The sequence below is a fragment of the Pleuronectes platessa genome, chromosome 24 (genome assembly GCF_947347685.1).
Source record: "Pleuronectes platessa chromosome 24, fPlePla1.1, whole genome shotgun sequence".
Taxonomy (NCBI): Eukaryota; Metazoa; Chordata; class Actinopteri; order Pleuronectiformes; family Pleuronectidae; genus Pleuronectes; species Pleuronectes platessa.
The window spans coordinates 11666588-11687060 of NC_070649.1; the positions used below are offsets into that span (position 1 = coordinate 11666588).

At 41.2% G+C, this 20473-nt stretch overlaps 3 protein-coding genes and 1 pseudogene across 4 annotated transcripts in view; 2 read left to right on the forward strand and 2 right to left on the reverse strand.

The window, feature by feature from the left end:
* The window catches only part of LOC128431095 (histone H4), a 317773-nt gene extending 307419 nt beyond the window's left edge, over window positions 1-10354 (forward strand). Inside the window, exons 5-7 of one of the 2 annotated variants that reach the window (XM_053417317.1) lie at window positions 4739-5059; window positions 5549-5560; window positions 9534-10354. In XM_053417317.1, the coding sequence (XP_053273292.1) occupies window positions 4739-5059; window positions 5549-5560; window positions 9534-9849 (649 nt within the window). In that variant the 3' untranslated portion in view covers window positions 9850-10354. Of the gene's footprint in view, window positions 1-4738; window positions 5142-5548; window positions 5561-9533 lie in introns of those variants that run through there. The other variant, XM_053417318.1, reaches the window with a different exon arrangement.
* Window positions 1-20473, reverse strand: part of LOC128431094 (uncharacterized) — an 870493-nt gene that overhangs the window by 328599 nt on the left and 521421 nt on the right. The gene's annotated exons all lie outside the window — the stretch shown is intronic.
* Window positions 11561-11996, forward strand: LOC128431111 (histone H2B). The gene has a single exon (XM_053417339.1). The coding sequence runs from the start codon at window positions 11622-11624 to the stop codon at window positions 11994-11996; it is 375 nt and encodes a 124-aa protein (XP_053273314.1). The 5' UTR covers window positions 11561-11621.
* LOC128431298 (histone H1-like) lies at window positions 16210-16750 on the reverse strand (annotated as a pseudogene).

Here is a 20473-nt window from a genome sequence, read left to right on the forward strand (position 1 = left end):
GCCAATCTTTTACTCCAAGTCCAGTTGATTTAACTTCTAAGCAAACCCCTTGAGACCATGGACTGTGTTCATATTAAACTGTTTTAGTGTAAAAGAGCAAAGTGGCGCCGCGGAAGCCTGCTGGGCCCATAATCCAGAGGTCGATGGATCGAAACCATTCTCTGCTAAAGGAATCCACTCCCATGTTATCTGTTATGTTTACCTTGTCCTTGCCATCTAAACATGAACTCACCTCTTGCTGAAAGTGACTTACTTTGGCCTTTGAAGTTGAAAAAGTGACACAATAGACCCAAGAGTTGAAGCCCTTAACTTGGCTTATAATTTTGTGGTCTTTAGATCTCAAGTAAAGCTCTTTACTCCCACAGGGTGTGTGTTTGAAGTTTCGAATGTTCTTCCACGTGTGTCTTCGATGTGATTGTCTAATTGTCGTCAAAGTGGAATATACATCTAAACAACTCAGTTTTGTTTGGGTAAATACTAGTTTGTTTTGGTAGTGTGGCTGAGTTTACTAACCCGTAAGCGAATGAGGCCACCCACTGAACCTTATTTATACATGTGAATACATCAGGGAAAAGTGGAAAAAAGTTTACAGCACCTGGTATTTCCAGGCAGTCTCCCATCTAACCTCATTCACACATTCACACATTCACAGTCCCGCCCTGATCAGATTCATATCAATATTGACTAATCATTACAGGGACACTTGCTAGCTACAGGAAGTGAGATGTTTTATACTATGTTGAACTACTCTTGGCTTCTTTACAATATAGAGCTCAAATGATCTGTATATATGAAAGAACACTTCGAAGGATTAATTAAGCAAATAATTTTTTGCTATCAATTTGCTTTAATGTCACAGTGTCAGTGATGTCTTAGATGCAAATATGAAAGATTTATACGATCCCGGGGACCAAGCCGACACTGGATTAAAGTACCCCTTCCGCAGAGACCCGCCTCCAGCACCAGACGAGCCCGGGGACACACTCTTAAGCCCCCACCCTGAGTGCTCACCCAATGCATGAGTCAAAGACCCTCGCGCCCCTAGTACTCCCTTTGACACTTTGTCAAATTTCACTGAACCGGACCAGAAATTATGATTGCAGCAGGACTGCTTGGTATAGCAGGACTGCTTGATATATATTTATATATATATATATATAGTACACTTGACATCTATTGCACTTCTGTCCGTCCTGGGAGAGGGATCCCTCACATGTGGTTCTCTCTGATGTTTCTACGTCCTTTTTACCCTGTTAAAGTGTTTTTTTAATAGTTTTTCCTTACTCTTGTTGAGGGTTAAGGACAGAGGATGTCACACCGTGTTAAAGCTCTATGAGACAAATTGTGGTATGTGAACATGGGCTATACAAATACATTTTGATTGATTGATTGATTGATAAACATCCACTGTCTGCATGTTAGGTATCAAGTCATTTGACTGAAGACGTTTTGAGAAAATACGATGAGTGACCCTATTCTTATTATGTCAGCCAAATAGCACAGACTTTTTTTAGCTTGAGTCCATAAACTACTAACCTTTAACATAGTTGCAAATGTAGTCTTATCTCACCGTTTCCAGCCTTTTTAATGCACTTTGAGGCATTAAGACAGGAGAAACCACACAACTGCACTCTTTTCATTGGGGAATCCAAAACTTTAAAAACTTTGCTTAAATACACAATTTAATAGAAAGAAGATGATTTCTTCAAAGATCTCTCCAGAGAATAGATATTAGACAAATACAGACATTCCACTTGAACCCTAGAGTCTAAAAAATGTTTGGGACAAATACTGATAATTTAAAAAAAGAAATACTGATTAACTTTGTGCAAAATCTTTCACTGAAAGCACTCAGGAACCTAAACCTCCACATTATGAGGCTGAATCTAAACCTCTGGACGAAGCTCTGTCAGACGTACGAGGTCGTTGAGCCAAGTGGGAATAAAATATACAACAAGACTTTAAATGGTGTCTGTTTCAGAGGGAGATGGATAATCGTTTGTATGCAAAGTAAAACTTAAATGAAATGAGCAGTGACGTTTCTAACGCACTTTTAAATTCACTGCAAACCCTAAACGAAGGATTCTGTCATCACTGGACGTCCCATTGTTTTCCTTGGATGGTTAAAAAAACAAAGCTAATGTCTAATCAGAAGAAAGAACAAAAAACTCCACACAGAACGACCCCAGCAGAACCAGGACCGAATACATGTCACAACTCAGTGAATCAGGTCACAGCTATGTACACAATGTATTTGCTGTTGCAGATTAGTTGAATACTAACATCATCTTTAGGACCCAGATGCACAAACAGCTTCGTGCACCGGCCCCACGGAGCTGTAGAGGAGTAAGAGCTGAACTTCCTTCAGTCCCACGCAGTCAGAAAAGTGTATTCTTATCCTGAGATCTGAAGTGTGACTGAAACCACACACTCATTGATTGACCCCTACTTTACTCTTTAGGATCTTCTACGTATAGAGAACTCACTTTGTGACGATCAGATCCAGTCCTGTCACTTCAGTTCATCAGAGAAAAGGTTCTACATCTGCATCACATGATCCCAAACAGTCATGTGACATTAGAGCCGTTATCTGTTTGTGAGGAAACACTTTTCTCTCAGAACAAATCAGCAGATCATCTGAGGCCATAGATAGATTTGAAGTGAAATCAATTTAAATTATCAATTGAAACTTAATTCAGCTAAAGTACACAGAGAGATGATGTTACATATTAACATCAGAGTAATTATAAGAAATATTTGTTTTATTATTGTTATTGTTATTATTTATATTATATATAACATATATATATTACATAACGCTGTTCAAATCGATTCAAAGATTATATCCTTAGATTATTTGATCCTATGATGCTGTCATGTCACATAGATAATTGGATCCTTTGATACTTTGATTATTTGACTTACTTATAAAGGAGCAACAGGTTCAATTGACTAAATATGAAAGAGCAACACGTACAATTGACTTACATATAAAAGAGATTATGTTACATATTAACATCAGGGTAATTATAAGAAATATTTGTTTATTATTGTTATTATTTACATTATATATATATGTAGCACTTGTCTGTGGCTAGTATTAGAAAAATCACTAAATATCGACCTAGATTCGAAGGAGATGTCAAAGAACAAGTTGAACAAATTACCAATTTATTTATTTAGAATCTGTCACCAAACAATCACAATATATAACAGTATAACATAATAAAAAAACATTAAATTATATTATTCTCCTAAAATAACTTTCCTTTTAGTGTGTGTATATATTCAGTTCCCAGGATAGTGTGTGCTTGAAGATTCACTGGTTCCGTTCTGGTCCGGGTCTTTATGTCTCTAAACTCAGTCCTACCTGTCTACCTGACGGGCAGTACTGGGGTCTGATGTCTTCTCGATAAAGGATCAGGTTTGATCTGGATCATACAGTTGGCCATACTGCATCCACGATCTGGGTTTAGCTCGCCATCTCAGCATTCAGAATTACAGGATTCAGATTCTATTTATATGATAACATCATTACTATATCATTTCATTTATACTTAACTTAAACATGAAAATAATATGCAGTGTAACTTGAACTTCATTTAAGATATACATTGATTATTCACTATTAACAAAAGCTGTGTGGTTGAACTGTAAACACTTAGTGCCACACAGTGGCGGTTTTAGGGACGGGCGAACCGGGCAGCCGCCCGGGGCGGCACTTTCTCATGTCACGTGGGAGGCGGCACGAGCACCAAAAAAAAAAAAAAAAATCATCTGGCCCGAAATGCGGTTTTCTATTATAAGGCGGTACAGGGCGCCGACCCCCGAGCGGATTCACCTTCACGCCGAAGACAGCGGCCAAGCTCGGCTCTAAAGGAGGCACAGGTGGGAACCCATCCTGGGAAATCCCCGCCACTCTTGTGAAGGGGGTGTAAGAGAGGACCGGGGACTTCAATTTCCCAGGCTCCTCCGCTGATCGGGCCATGTAATCCTGGATCCCCGGGAAACAAGGCCAGCACGCGTCCTGCCGGGGCCGACGTGCCGGTGCGACGACACCGATGAGGTTATCTGGCGTAGCCGCGACCTGCGGAAATGGCACCGACAGCTGCCTGGAAGTCGCCGCCTTCTCAATCATTGCTGGCATCAGCTGCACGAGGGCACCAATGCCCGAAGGCTGAGCGGACACCGGAGTGTCTGTGTAGTCCGACCCCTCGGTCCCGAGGGGGGAACCTACGGGAGGATAATGCTCTTCAGCTCCGGGAGCGGAGTCGGCTGACTCCGGTCCACGATCATCATTAAAAAATTCGATGGTGTCGTCCAATCTAAAAGCGCGCTGCGAGGCGAACCCTTCGCCGTCCATCTCAGCGTAAGCCTCAGCTCGTCTGCGTCTCTCTGGCTCCTCGAGGAGTTTGCAGAACGCGCAGTTAGCTCCGGGGGTGAGTGCCCGACCGGCGTGTTCCGGGCCGAGGCAGGACTCGCAGCGCGGGTGGAGGTCATCGGACATTATGTACCCGGTTCGGCATTCCGGGCACAGGCAAATGTTGGAAGTAGTGTGCTGCTTCATGGCTGAAGAAAAATGGGAAGCGAGCGGCCGGTCTCACCCCAATTTATGCAGGTGAGACCGGGGCGGAGCCCACCGTTGGTGGGCGTGGACTAAAGTTTTCAGTGCTGCGCATGCGCGCGAGGGATAAACCCACTAGCGATAGCCTTAAAGGGCGAAGCCTATACGATATAGAACCAAGCAGACCGCCCGTAAATCCACCGGAGGCAAAGCCCCCAGGAAGCAACTGGCCACCAAGGCTGCGCGTAAGAGCGCCCCGGCCACCGGCGGCGTGAAGAAGCCTCACCGTTACAGGCCCGGTACCGTGGCTCTGAGAGAGATCCGTCGCTACCAGAAATCGACTGAGCTGCTGATCCGCAAGCTGCCCTTCCAGCGCCTGGTGAGAGAAATAGCTCAGGACTTCAAGACCGACCTGCGCTTCCAGAGCTCCGCTGTCATGGCTCTGCAGGAGGCCAGCGAGGCCTACCTGGTCGGCCTCTTTGAGGACACCAACCTGTGCGCCATCCACGCCAAGAGGGTTACCATCATGCCCAAGGACATCCAGCTGGCCCGCCGCATCCGCGGAGAGAGAGCTTAAACTGCTGCTGCTGCACTGACCATAACAACGGCTCTTTTAAGAGCCACTTCACTGCACTTAAGACAAAAGTCCTCCTCTGCTCTGCTTGTTATAGACTGTCAATACATAAAACACACTAAATTAATTGACTGCAGAGTTTAAAGTATATATCACTACCATTGAAGTATTAAATAAATTACACTCTGTAAATTAACTACAGTTTATTACAATAAATATTTTGACAGGTTTAATCATTCATCCTTTTTTATTTGTTTTACAACATTAACTGAAAACTTTCGTAAGAAAGGTTTCAGTAAAATATTTGTTACATTAGTAGCTCTGCAAAGAATACACATTGGAAAGTATGCAAGCTAAGACTTCAGCAGTAGCCGAGGCTCCTGCTGAAGTTGAGCCAGACTTCCTATCAGAGCCGTGGATGTGTCATGCTGAGGATGCTGTAAAGTCATTCTAGAGTTAGGACTCAATTTGATATCCATGTTTAAATAGTACATTTTACGCAACATTCACTTCAAGCTAGGATCAAATTAATATTGTGGCACATTTCTCTCATTTATTACAAAAAGTCAACAGGTTGTATCATTTATTTTGTAGAATATGTTTATGCTTTAGTGATATTTGCATTTTCTCTGCTGTCTGATTTAGTAAATACAAACTTTGGCTCTTCACATTAACACTAGGATACATGTTTATGTATATTATTCGAATCATTACTTGTTTAAAATAATCAGTAAAACTGTTTGTCTCATGAGTGAGATATCTTTCAACCTGTCCATATTTTACCCATTGATCAATAAGTTACGAGATACATTTATTGTCCCACAGACATGTTTTCTGCAATGATCCATCTGGTGTACACAGGAGGACACACAGAGGTCTTACTTTGCATACTTTCCTATGTGTATTCTTTTCAGAGCTACTAATGTAACAAATATTTTTCACTGTAAACTATTTCATGTAGTATTGTGAAATACTAACAACTGTTTGCTGTTAGTCAATGTTGTAAAACTAAAATGCAGTTAAATGTTTATACCTGTGCAACTACTCCTTGTGCTGTACTGTAGTTACTTTACAGAAAGTAGTTTATTTAATGCTTGAATGGTATTGCTATGTACTTTAAACTCTGCAGTCAATTCTTAAGTGTATTATATGTATTAACAGTCTTCAACCAGCAGAGCAACTAAGGACTTTTGTCTTCAGTGCAGTAACGTGGCTCTTAAAAGACATCACCTGGAAAAACCCTCTACTCCCTGTTAATAAATTTAACTTTCCCTCTGTTGGTGTTGCAGTGTCTGATGACAGTTCATCAATACTTTAGTTTAATAACAGCCACTGATCAAGTTGATGCAGCTACAGAGCTCATTTCTATGACTCAAACAAGCAGCTGCAATAAAACAGGAGAAGCTGAGCTCCTGGAAAACAAAGCTTCTGACAGAACATGGAGGAGAGTTCTTCTGGTAGTGGACTTTACTCAGGTTCACATCATTTGGAGAGCAGCTCTATCTGTTGGCTGCCTGAGGTTACTACAGCACAGTATGGTTACATGATGTGAGGCCGGAATTGTCATTTTTCTAAGCAGTTGTCACTTTCATATTTAGCCAGGAAAGACACGAGGTAGCTACGATAAATATAACAACTAAGGCACACTCTACAAAAGTATGGTATATGAAGTAATGACGATATCGCTGAACACCATGTTACATAATGCATGTGTGTAAGTAGTGGTAGGCTAGTCCTTCACAGAGTCTAAAGCTATGTTTTATAATATTTGATGTTTTGATATTTACTAACTTCTTACTCTTATAATTGTAAGAAAGACATCTAATATTGTTCAATCTATCTTGACTCCCTGTAGTTAAGAACTCTGTCTCTACATATTTAGTGAAAGTGGTGATGATTGATGAGGAAACAGTGTCTGTGTGTGCAGTGCGGTGATCTACTGAAGGTCTTGCTGAAATAAAAATCCTACAAAAACCCTTCACGAGTTCATGTGTCCGTGTCAGCATCACGTTGAGACCGCAATAAGCATTTAAATGGTAAAAAAAAAAAAAAAAATAGTAAAAAAACCTTGAACGGGATTCGAAACAACAAGCTGAAACACTATAAGCTTGTAGCCTGATGACGATCTCACTACGCCACGAGTCACTGAAACTTGCATCGCGCGTTAGATAAATTTCTCGTTCTTTGCTTTGTCAGCTGTATATCACCAGATGTGCTTTAAGGTAACGCCCATGTCATCTGGTGATAGTCCGAACACAGAATAAACGCTTTAAACGTAATACCAGGCTTTACAAATCTGACGCTCCTCTTCATAGGAGACACAGGGAGCATTGAAGAACACACACGCGTCACCAGCTCCACTCGAAGCGCACACACCAAACAACAGGTACATGTAAACATCCCTCACATCAACAAGGCGGAAGCTCGAGCGGTGTTTTCATGAGTTAAGTTGGTGAACGTGCTTCTAATGGACGTGTGGAGCTGCACGTGTCCTCCTGTGGCTGGTGGTTAAAGTCAGCGGACGGGATTTTAAAAGATGTTCTCGTTGTTGTCGATGATCAGGTTCTGCCATCGGAGAATGAAAACAACCCATGTGTCATGTTGACAACACACTCGACACACTTCGGACAGATCATCTGTTGATTTCACACAGATAAACAACACTTGCATTACAGAAACTACGAAAAACCAACACACCCGTTCTGGGATGAGCGGTTGGGTTGTTTTCATTCTCCGATGACAGAACCTGATCATCGACAACAACGAGAACATCTTTTAAAATCCCGTCCGCTGACTTTAACCAGCAGCCACAGGAGGACACGTGCAGCTCCACACGTCCATTAGAAGCACGTTCACCAACTTAACTCATGAAAACACCGCTCGAGCTTCCGCCTTGTTGATGTGAGGGATGTTTACATGTACCTGTTGTTTGGTGTGTGCGCGTTGTAATGATCACCAGCGACAAACAAAAGCACTTCGAGTGGAGCTGGTGACGCGTGTGTGTTCTTCAATGCTCCCTGTGTCTCCTATGAAGAGGAGCGTCAGATTTGTAAAGCCTGGTATTACGTTTAAAGCGTTTATTCTGTGTTCGGACTATCACCAGATGACATGGGCGTTACCTGAAAGCACATCTGGTGATATACAGCTGACAAAGCAAAGAACGAGACATTTATCTAACGCGCGATGCAAATTTCAGCGACTCGGTGGCGTAGTGAGATCGTCATCAGGCTAGAAGCTTATAGTGTTTCAGCTTGTTGTTTCGAATCCCGTTCAAGGTTTTTTTTACAAATTTTTTTTTTTTTTACCATTTAAATGCTTATTGCGGTCTCAACGTGATGCTGACACGGACACATAAACTCGTGAAGGGTTTTTGTAGGATTTTTATTTCACATACTTTTATATTGAAGCATACCTCCCTTAGCTTCCACACAGAGTTCATGCAGCTGGCCCAGCTTCAGGAGGGCAGATGGGTAAGGCATTGTTTTGTCTGGAGATGGTGCATGCTTACTGAAGACTCACAAGGTGTCATCTTAATAAATACTTGTTGAAATTAGACCAAACCGGCTCTTCTCATATTCAGGACAAACAAACACGTTGACAAGCTCCCCGTCGTTGTGGACGGACAGCTACAGTTTGCGGGGGATGAAAATACAATGTTAAGGATGCCCCCACAAAGCCAAGAGCATTTTATCCAATGTCCATATCTGCAAATGAAACCAGATGAATATAGTTAAACAGAATACAGCAGAATGTCAGGTTGTAATCAACAACACTTTCAAACATACATGAGGTGCTTTTAAAACTGGTCAATATCCAATGATGCCAAATGACAGGTGAACATAGTCACATGTTAAGTATAATGTCATACTTGACATTATACTCGGATACATACTTGGCCACTGAGGCTACAATTTGTATTCAAATAATGTTATGGAGGGTTTTAATAGCTTAGGTCAAAAGGGCTCAAAGGATAAACTATTTAAATTTGAGGATAACAGGAGGGCTAAGTGAGAAATCGTGGAGTCTTTGTGTGACCACTGTTTTTCATTCAAGGTTGCTCAATATTCATACATTGACTAAGTACTTCCACAATCAGTACTAATGCTACTCTTATTTTAAACCAAGCCTTTTTCACAGGCACTATTCCTACCTGATGGAAAGGTGCTACAGTCCTACTGCTACACAAAACTGATAAAGTGTCAGACTTTAATATCTACCGTCCTACATCCAAACCTGTGGAGGCGCCAGCGCACCATAGACTTAATTATCAGCGGCCATGATAATCCACAGAGGAAGAAAACGCCTGCCTCTGTCTTCTACCAGGTCCTCAGTCAGGCCATGAATAGCTGTGGTTCCCGCGAAGTAGTCCATTCACTAAATCTCATCTTACTAAAGAAAGATGTCTGGACGAGGAAAGGGAGGGAAAGGGCTCGGTAAAGGAGGCGCAAAGCGTCACCGCAAAGTTCTGCGTGATAACATCCAGGGGATTACCAAGCCCGCCATCCGCCGCCTGGCTCGCCGTGGCGGAGTGAAGCGTATCTCCGGTCTGATCTACGAGGAGACCCGCGGCGTGTTGAAGGTTTTCCTGGAGAACGTGATCCGCGATGCTGTCACCTACACCGAGCACGCCAAGAGGAAGACCGTCACCGCCATGGACGTGGTGTATGCTCTGAAGAGACAGGGCCGCACTCTGTACGGCTTCGGCGGATAAACTCACTTTCCAACAGCTCAACAACACAACGGCTCTTTTAAGAGCCACACACCGAGTCAATGAGAGCTCACATCCTCTGCTCAACACATCAGCCGTTTTCAGAGAATATGTCTTACAATGTCAACATTTCGTAGTTATGTTATATCAAAACCTCAAATAGTATAATTATTAATCAGTCTATTTGGTCTTAAATATCAAAAATATATACGTGACATTTAGAAACTGTTAATATTTATACAGTTTTATTATACTGTTATTTATATATAATGTATGTGTGTATATATACTATAGTGACATCAGGCAGCCAACAGATGTAACTGCTCTCCAGATATGTGAATCGGAACAAGGTCCACTACCAGTTGAACTCTCCTACATGTCCTGTAAGAAGCTTTGTTTTCCAGTAGCTCAGCTATTCCTGTTTTATTGATCACTTGAACACCAAGTTAAGTTTCAGAGTATAATTTAAAAAAACTACATTGTTAAAGTATCGTTTCAGGACCATGGACAGAGCTGTTTGTTTAGGTGCTGAGCCTCAACAGTTTGTTGCACTGAATGGATGTTAATGGAGAAACTATATCAATACACAATAAAATAAAACACACCACTTGATCGGTTGTGTAACCAGATGTTACCAGAGAGAAACTTTGTATTATAACTGTGTCCACTGTTCTTCAACAAACTCACTTACCAGATTGTTCATGGTAACGCTCCTCACATATCACTGTGTAGCTCTGAGCGAGTGAGTGGGGCCCCAGGGCCTTTGTGTGTGTGTGTGTGTGTGCTGTCTGGGATTGCAGCGCCTGCACTTTGAAACACAACGTCTTTTAATGAAAGTCTATCTGAGTGATGTGGGCGACTTCTAACCAGCTGAAATCTCTGTGTACTGTATTAAACAGGTCTTGACGTTGCAGATAATTGGACTACACTATTCAGAGGCTGCAGGCAGGACCACGTTTCTATTGAATTTGTCTAATTTAATAGATTTAAAATAATAATGACGATTATAAAAAAAATGTGACAAATTGATCACAATTTCTTTTCCCTTCTTATCTTTGGGAGGGCTGTTCCCTATTGGCCAGCTACACCTGTATATGTTCCATGCACAAAGGAGCCGATACCAGTCCTGCTGATGGGTTGATGCTCTTCTACAACACACAACAAACCTTCTTGCTCCTGCACGTTTGGGTGTTCTATCCTGGAGGAGCTAGATTATCTCTGCTACCTGATAGGACTTCAGGGACCGCCTCATGCTACAGGTAGTGAAAAGGACACTAGCAGAACACGAAACTTCAGAAGATTCAGTCAGGAAGGATGAGGAGAGACCCAGACCAAAACCCATGATATGCATTCACAATCACTTGGGCTTCCTAAATGGACAGATTGATGAACCTGAAGTCGAACTGACTTGGTGTTTTACTGTGACCATTAAGTGTTCCCTTATCATTTAGAGCTGTGCATTTATCAGGTTGCTTTGGTTCAGATTGTTTTAAATGATACTTATGTGATACTAACATGAATCATAATAAGTTTCAGACATCTTGCATATCTTAACCCCCCAAATGTTCCCGTTGAGCTCAACAGTTCAACCTCTGTCCGCAGCAGAATAATAGACTCATGAATATGGAGACACTCCCACGTGCTGTTACACTGGCGCTCCACATTCAGCCAATGACAGAGAGGGAACGGCACATAATGATTTGCATGTGATGTGTTCAAATACAGCCTGGCCGCCAACGTCTGTATTCATTTGAACGGAAAAAAATCTCGTGACAATGCCTGAAGTAGCGAAGCCCGCGCCCAAGAAGGGCTCCAAGAAAGCGGTGGCGAAGGCCCCCGGTAAGGGCGGAAAGAAGAGGAGAAAGTCCAGGAAGGAGAGCTACGCCATCTACGTGTACAAGGTGCTGAAGCAGGTCCACCCCGACACTGGGATCTCCTCCAAGGCCATGGGCATCATGAACTCCTTCGTGAGCGACATCTTCGAGCGCATCGCCGGTGAGGCCTCTCGTCTGGCTCATTACAACAAGCGCTCCACCATCACCTCCAGGGAGATTCAGACCGCCGTCCGCCTGCTGCTGCCCGGGGAGCTGGCTAAACACGCCGTGTCTGAGGGCACCAAGGCCGTGACCAAGTACACCAGCTCCAAGTAAACCACTCTGCGGAGACTTCAAACCAACGGCTCTTTTAAGAGCCACACACTTTCTCTATGGAGACAAATTGTCCTCGCTCTAATGACATGTCCATCCATATGTAAACAGACACTCTTAACTAATGTAACTCTGGTCATAAAATTGAAAATAATCCTGTTGAATACATTCTAAACACCCTGCATACCTTTACAATTGAAAATAATTGTTTTTAAATCCAATTGCAGTTTTCTACTGCAGGACGCGTTGTTCTCTCTCAAATCAGTGATCTGTAATTCATGAGGTGTTTTTTCCCCCCTGGTGGTGATAATTGTATTTGTAAAGAAGCGTATGAAATAATTGCTCCTCAGGGTCAGAGGGATAGATGTATTGTTAGAACTATGACTGCTATTTCTCAGTGCTTTCTTATCATAGATATATATTGGGCTATCTTCCATGGCCAGGTGAATATAATTTTGGTTATCCAGCTGCTGTGATATCAGGTTTAAAACAGGTCTTTGATTACTAAACCATGGAGCTAATCTCCCGAGTGTAATTTAGGTGTTGTTACCGACACATGACTGCGACTTTAAGGTCAAAGGGAAACATTCTTTAAAGTCGTTTACAGTATTACCAAGCTTGACAAATATACATTTTTTGCTTACTACTCTCTCTGTGAATATTGAACAACATTGTGTGAAAAACTGTGGTCAAACCAATTTATATTTCTCCCTTATCCCTCCTGTAATCCTCAATTTGAAATAATTATGATTCTAAATAAATTATAATAGCAAATTGTAACTTAAGAGTAAATTTAAGGTGTGTTTTTTTATGATGTACTACATGATTAAAGTATTTTTGAATGATTCAAAGAACATGTTAACATGCTACTATTTACCCCCAGCAATGTACACACTTGTGTACATTTTGCATACACAGTGTGTTTGTTGACACTAAAGCCTTCATTTGTAATATGAATGTGTTATTGGCTATACAAGTCTGAGAAGATTTGGATTATTGATCAATGGGTAACATATGGACAGGTTGAAAGATATCTCACTCATGAGACAAATAGTTTTTCAAAAACATTTGTCATGTTTTAATGATTATTTTACACAAAAAATGATTCAAATAATATACATAAACATGTATCCTAGTGTTAATGTGAAGAGCCAAAGTTGGTATTTATTAAATCAGACAGCAGAGAAAATGCAAATACCACTAAATCATAAACATATTCTGCAAAATAAATGATACAATCTGTTAACTTTTTTGTAATAAATGAGAGAAATGTGCCACAATATCAATTTGATCCCTGCTTGAAGTGAATATTTAGTAAAATGTATTATTTAAACATGGATATAAAATTGAGTCCTAACTCTAGAATGACTCTCCAGCCTCCTCAGCATGACACATCCACGGCTCTGATAGGAAGTCTGGCTCAACTTCAGCAGGAGCCTCGGCCATCCTGATACTAGTGATATTTGTGTTCATAGCATTCAGTAATACTTAACCTTTCTCATCACGAGACTATATCAGTGGGGTATAATTGTTCTGTCGATGAATGCCTGTAATGCAACCATTACAATTATGTTCAAGGCTGCAAAGATTTCACTTGTGTATATAGGCTCCATCCCTGGGAGACATGTTTGTCTTTCAAAACAATTGGAATGTTTTACCAAAGGCACCTTTTTAAATAGCTTAAGCTGTTTACGCCGAGTAGATCAGTTTGTCAGACGAAGCTAAGTCATCTCATTTAAAATAAATATTTGATTTCATTGCAGCTCTGACCATGGCTCTATTTGACACGTGAAGTGAAAGCAGCAATATTAATCTATTTTAGATTAATAGCAGGCCGGGTCTTAGCTTGCATACTCTCCAATGTGTATTCTTTAAAGAGCTACTAATGTTGCACATTAGCCGTCAAAACTGGAATGGTTATGATGTGTCAGATGTTCTTGTCAGTAATTGAGGAAACCAGTGTACATCTGGAAACCTAATATAAATAAGACGTACTTCAAATTTCAATATGCCTTATGCAAATGGATCCACGGCATTAAAGGAACATGCTTTTATCTGTCAAGATGAACAAAATTAATAGACAAACAACACATGTTAATATTTGTCAAATGAAAAGTAATGTGGCTATAACAGATTAAATGATCCCTCAACGTCTCATATGCTACATGATGCAAATCTTGGGGAAGAGGTAGTGATAATTATTTATTACAATAATTACTAACTATTATTTACAGAGTAATGTTTTCCTAATTAATAACTCTGATGATAGTTTTAATGAAGCTGTAAAGTCATTTTTTTTTTTTTAAAGTTAGGTGCTATGTGTCCGGTCACGTGTGGGATTATAGACGTGTTTCACATAAATGAGGTTTTCATTCAAAACATTGACCAGGTCCTCTGTTGTATTAAAGTGCCCCAGTACACATGACAGTGATCCAGCATGCACAACACCAGGACCATGAAACTGGAGCAGCAAAATGGAACTCAGCCATCATTATTATTATTGTATACATTTCTTCCTGTGATTCTTCTGGTGTGACAGTGATGAGGCTGTCCTGAACAACAGTGCATGGAGCTCTGTCGCCATCTGAATGGTTTGAATTCCTCCATTAAATGTTTTGAGCATTGAAGTTTACTCTTGTTCCCAAGACGAGCGTGACTCTGATCAATTCAACCAGAAGCTCCACTTGTTTTCTGAGGCTCTTCTTCACTGAACTCAAATAGCTTTGGCCTCATCAGGTGAGCTGATGAGGCCAGATCATAATACTTTGCCGTCTTTAGAGACATGCACACGCACAGCCATTTATGTCATACAAACCTGCTCAAACACACCGAACACACATTCATTATATAATAATTTAAGCAATGGTGACGATCAGGAACTCAAATAATAACTACATCTGTCCTTCACCCAGTCGCCCTTCAGGGCTCAGGCTCAGATTTCTATTTGAATATAATGAGTCAGGTCAGCTGACATGGGAAGCTGTCATTGGTCAGTCAGAAAAATAATCAGTCAGAAAAAAATAGCAACACATGTAGTGGCTCTGTGTGAATTTATATATGCTCTAAATGGCCGTGTGTGTATAGTATTCATGTTAATGTCTGTTTGTTAATCTTTTTGTATTAAGACATTAGACAGATCATTTTAGCAACATGATAGATTTATTTTGCTTGACCATAGATGTATTATGGTTTTATTACGATTCTCCCCATGGCATGAGTAATGTCGACAACACTTCCTTATTGTGGTAACACAATAGTGTTTTGTATAGTTGTCTAGATACAGTCATCTAATTTTTCACCTACGTGTGTTTCTGCACAGACTTGAAGCGTAAAGCGGCTGCACTCTGCTCCACAACATCCATTCAGGGCATCACACTGTTGAAGTGCAGCACCTAAACAAAACAAACATCTCTGTCCATGATCCTGAAACAAGATTAAAACAATTAAGTATTTCTTTTATTTTACTATTTTACTTTTTTAATTAATTAGTGCTTTAAACATAAATCTGAGAAAAGCTTTACCTGGAAAAACCCTCTACTCCTTGTTAGTAAATTTAACCTTGTGACTTTCCCACTGATCAAGTTGATGCAGCTACAGAGCTCATTTCTATGACTCAAACAAGCAGCTGCAATAAAACAGGAGAAGCTGAGCGACTGGAAAACAAAGCTTCTGACAGGACATGCAGGAGAGTTCATCTGGTAGTGGACGTTGTTTCGGTTCACATCATTTGGAGAGCAGCTCCATCTGTTGGCTGCCTGAGGTTACTGCAGTACAGTATGGTTACATGGAATTGTCATTTTTCTAAGCAGCTGTCATTTATATAATTAGCAAGTAAAGACACGAGGAAACTATGATAAATAGAACAACTAAGGCACAATGTTTAAAAAGTATGGTATATGAAGTAATGACCAAATCGCTGAACATCATGTTACATGATGCATGTGTGTAAGTAGTAGTAGGCTACTCCTTCACAGAGTTTAAAGCTATGTTTTATATTATTTGATGTTTTGATATTTAATAACTTCTTAATCTTAACATTGTAAGTAAGACATCTAATATTGTTCAATCTATCTTGACTCCCTTTAGTTAAGAACTGTCTCTACATATTTAGTGAAAGTGGTGATGATTGATGAGGAAACAGCTCTTTGTGGAAAGACGTGTGTGGCTCTTAAAAGAGCCTTTTACCAGGATGGACATGTTTCACAGTGAGGACAGCTCACTTCTTCTTGGCTGCTGTCTTCTTCGCTTTGGGTTTGGCGACCTTCTTCGCGGGGGCTTTCTTGGCAGCAGGCGCCTTCTTCACCATCTTCTTGGGGCTCATGGTGGGCGTCTTGGCCGCTGCTGGTTTCGACACCTTCTTCGGGGACTTTTTAGCGGCTGCTGGCTTCTTGTCGGCGGGCTTCTTCGCTTTGGGAGCGGCCTTCTTCACTGCCTCTTTCTCGCTCATCTTGACCGAGCCGGTGGCCCCGGTTCCCTTGGTCTGGACCAGGGTCCCACTGACCACCAGCTTCTTGATGGTGGTGTTGACGCGAGAATTGTTCTTCTCCACATCGTAGCCTCCGGCAGCCAGAGCCTTTCTTGAGGGCGGACACTGACGCGCCACTTCGCTCCTTGGACGCGGACACGGCCTTCACGATGAGCTCACTGACGCAGGGGCCGGCGGTCTTCGGTTTCACGACCTTCTTCTTGGCCGCTTTAACCTTGGCGGCGAGTGGAGCTGGAGCGACTTCTGCCATCTTTCTCTTTGCGTATAGATCAACGACGAACTATCGGAGAGAGTTACCGAACTGATGGAGAGTCCCGATCGGGAGGTGGTACTTGGACACACCATGAGAACCGTGGAGACTCAGTCGAGCCGTGGCTCCCGTGTTTAGTGTGAACGCCGAGACACTTGTGTTTTCTCTTCACTGATAAACGAGTTAAAACTCAGTGGGTGAGCGGTGCTGGAGGCTGACAGTGAGGAAGCAGGTAGCGGACTTATTTGTCTTCATATTGAAGTCATGAAGAGCTCTGATGCTCTCTGCATTTGGTCGGTGGAGCCTCCAAACACGAGCCGTTCACCGCGGTGAGCAGCGCTGCTCAGCGGCTTTTCCCACTAGTTTCTCTCCTAAAATGAGTTCAAAAGCACCACAGCTCCACCAAAACCCGTTCCCTAGCGGCTCCACATGTTCGTTCAGAGACACCGAGTGAAAACAAGCACCTGCTGAGGATCTCTTTTTAATAAAATCAAGTAATTGTTCAGGTAGCAAACACACCGCTGATGGCCGAGGCTCCTGGTGAAGTTGAGCCAGACTTCCTATCAGAGCCGTGAACGTTTCATGCTGAGGATGCTGGAGAGTCAGTAGCGATACAGTTCATATCCATGTTGAATTTGTCAATATTCACTTCAAGCAATAATTAAATTAAAATTGTGGCACATTTCTCTCAATTAACACCAAAAGTCAACAGGCTACATAATTTATTTTCCAGATGCTGGAGAGTCATTATAGAAGTACTGCTACATTTTATATCCATGTTGAATTTGATCAAATATTCATTTCAAGCCATGATTATCATTATTTGTCTAAATAATCATTAAAACCTGACAAACGTTTCTGAAAAACTGTTTGACCCGTGTGTGAGAAATCTCTGTTAACCTGTCATTATATGTTACCTATTGATCAATAGATCAAGTCTTCTCAGACTTTTATAGCCAATAACACATTCTTATTACAAATGAAGGCCTTGGTGTCAACAAACACTGTGTTTAACCAGAATGTACACACGTGTGCAGTATGTGAAAGTGTTTGTGTAAATTGCAGCGTGTAAACATGTCATTTTAAGCATTCAAACAGACTTTCTTTATTGTGACGACCCCTTCTCATCTGGACACTAGGTGTCCCGTTTCTTCAGTTCCCAGAGCTACAGGTGGAGTGGAAATCAGCGACAATCAGAGCACATCTCGGCCAGGTGTGCTCTGGCCAGCACCCTTCTGTTTTGTTTTTGGAGACTTTGGTTGTTGCTTATAATTTTTATTTTGTTAAATAAATATCCTGAAATAGTGACAGTTCACCCGTGTCGTCTCCCTCATTGTCACAGTCGTGAGCCGGGCTGTGACGTTCATCTTTACAGATTTAATTCTATTTCAAACACACACACTTCACATTTCATTCGGGGCTACTTAATACTAAAATATTATATATATCATTATGCACACATAATTATAAGAATAGGATAACTATGACGAAAAGTAGTGGCATTGCCTATGGATGGTGTCTTACATCATGGTGTAATAGTTACCTTCTTTTTCGGCCAAAGCAAAACACCCACACTCTCTTATTTCTCCTCAGATTGTATAAATATTTCAGCTTTGCAACCGGTACATTTGGTATAGGCATAGGCGCAGAGGCATAGAAATGGCCCAGCTGAGAAATCAAAGGAATCTTAGGCATCATAGCAATCAATGACACTGTGACATTAAAGCAAACTGACAACAAAATAGAATAACTTGACTAATGAAATCCTTTGTAGTTTAAAAGTTTTTTCCCAAATTGATTTTATTCGTTTGAAGGAGTTCCCATTTACTTAAATTGTACTGCATCGGCTACAATGCTTTTTACCCCTGAAACTCCATCTACATTTGACTGTTTTTATTCCAGAAAGCTACAAAATGTATTTATATTTTTACTTCATAGGTATTGTAACTGTATTTACACAAGCTTAAATTATACACATAGGTAACCTTAAAAACGACGTTCTTATGCAAAATATTATTAGGCTGTGTCACCAATCAAGAGGAGGATGTGGTCGAGTACCAACGTGGCGGACGGGACAAGATTCCTCAAGCTAAAATTCAATAATCAGGTCCAATCACTGCCGTACTCAGCCAGATTCAATACTGCGCTGGGAGCGGACTACTTTAGAGTAATTCACGACAAGCAAATAAGAGTATGCAGGATGTGTGTACAGCCGGGACATATACTAAGGGAATGCCCGGAACAATACTAAATGCAGCCTGTGTTTAAATAAATTGGAGGAGTGTGTGTGCAACACAAGTGAAACAGAGGAGGTTCAAGATGAGTCTGGGGACAGTGAGGAAGTCAGTCTGAGCGAGGAGAGCACAGGTGAAGAGGAGGCGGCTGGTGCGGCCAGTGCGGCGAGGCCTGGCGCGAAGCGGGAGGGAGGAGGAGGAAAAAAAAGGAGCGGATTAAAGTGCAGAACTGGGAGTCAGCTTGCTAACAGGGGAGCAAGGGGAGAAAATAACTGAACGAAAGACAAAAAAAACAGAACGAAAACAGCACGGACTGCGGAGAACGGGACAGCACGGCGCGGCAGTCAGCTACACTGATCCAATGTAGGACTGTCATCTGTCGCGTTTTGAGGAAGTTGTCAGAGAGAAGGTTCTCGTGCAACTGAGGTCTACTGATGGAGTGATTGGACTCATGAGAGGTGTTGTTCCTTTAAATATAAGGCAATTGTACCTGTTGCTCTTTTATATGTAAGTCAAATGATCAAATAACCTATATTTATATTATATATATATATAAATAATAACAACAACAATAATAAACAAATATTTCTTATTATTACCCTGATGTTAATATGTAACATCATCTCTTTTATATCTAAGTCAATTGTACGTGTTGCTCTTTCATATGTAGTCAATTGAACCTGTTGCTCCTTTATAAGTAAGTTAAATAATCAAATAACATATGGTATCAAAGGACCCAATTATCTATGTGACATGACAGCATCATAGGATCAAATAATCTAAGGATATCATCTTTGAATTGATTTGAACAGTGTTACATAATATATATATATTATATATAATACAAATAATAACAATAACAATAATAAAACAAATATTTCGTATAATTACTCTGTTGTTAATATGTAACATCATCTCTCTCTGTACTTTAGCTGAATTAAGTTTCAATTGATAATTTAAATAGATTTCCCTTCAAATCTATCTATGGCCTCAGATGATCTGCTGATTTGTTCTGAGAGAAAAGTGTTTCCTCACAAACAGATAACGGCTCTGATGTCACATGACTGTTTGGGATCATGTGATGCAGATGTAGAACCTTTTCTCTGATGAACTGAAGTGACAGGACTAGATCTGATCATCACAAAGTGAGTTCTCTATACGTAGAAGATCCTAAAGAGTAAAGTAGGGGTCAATCAATGAGTGTGTGGTTTCAGTCACACTTCAGATCTCAGGATAAGAATACACTTTTCTGACTGCGTGGGACTGAAAGAAGTTCAGCTCTTACTCCTCTACAGCTCCGTGGGGCCGGTGCACGAAGCTGTTGGTGCATACGGGTCCTAAAGATGATGTTAGTATTCAACTAATCTGCAACAGCAAATACATTGTGTACATAACTGTGACCTGATTCACTGAGTTGTGAGACCACGTATTCGGTCCTGGTTCTGCTGGGGTCGTTCTGTGTGGAGTTTTTTGTTCTTTCTTCTGATTAGACATTAGCTTTGTTTTTTTA

Bases quoted from the DNA above. Each gene is read 5' to 3' on its own strand.
- LOC128431111 (XM_053417339.1), top strand. From the start codon at position 11,622: ATGCCTGAAGTAGCGAAGCCCGCGCCCAAGAAGGGCTCCAAGAAAGCG.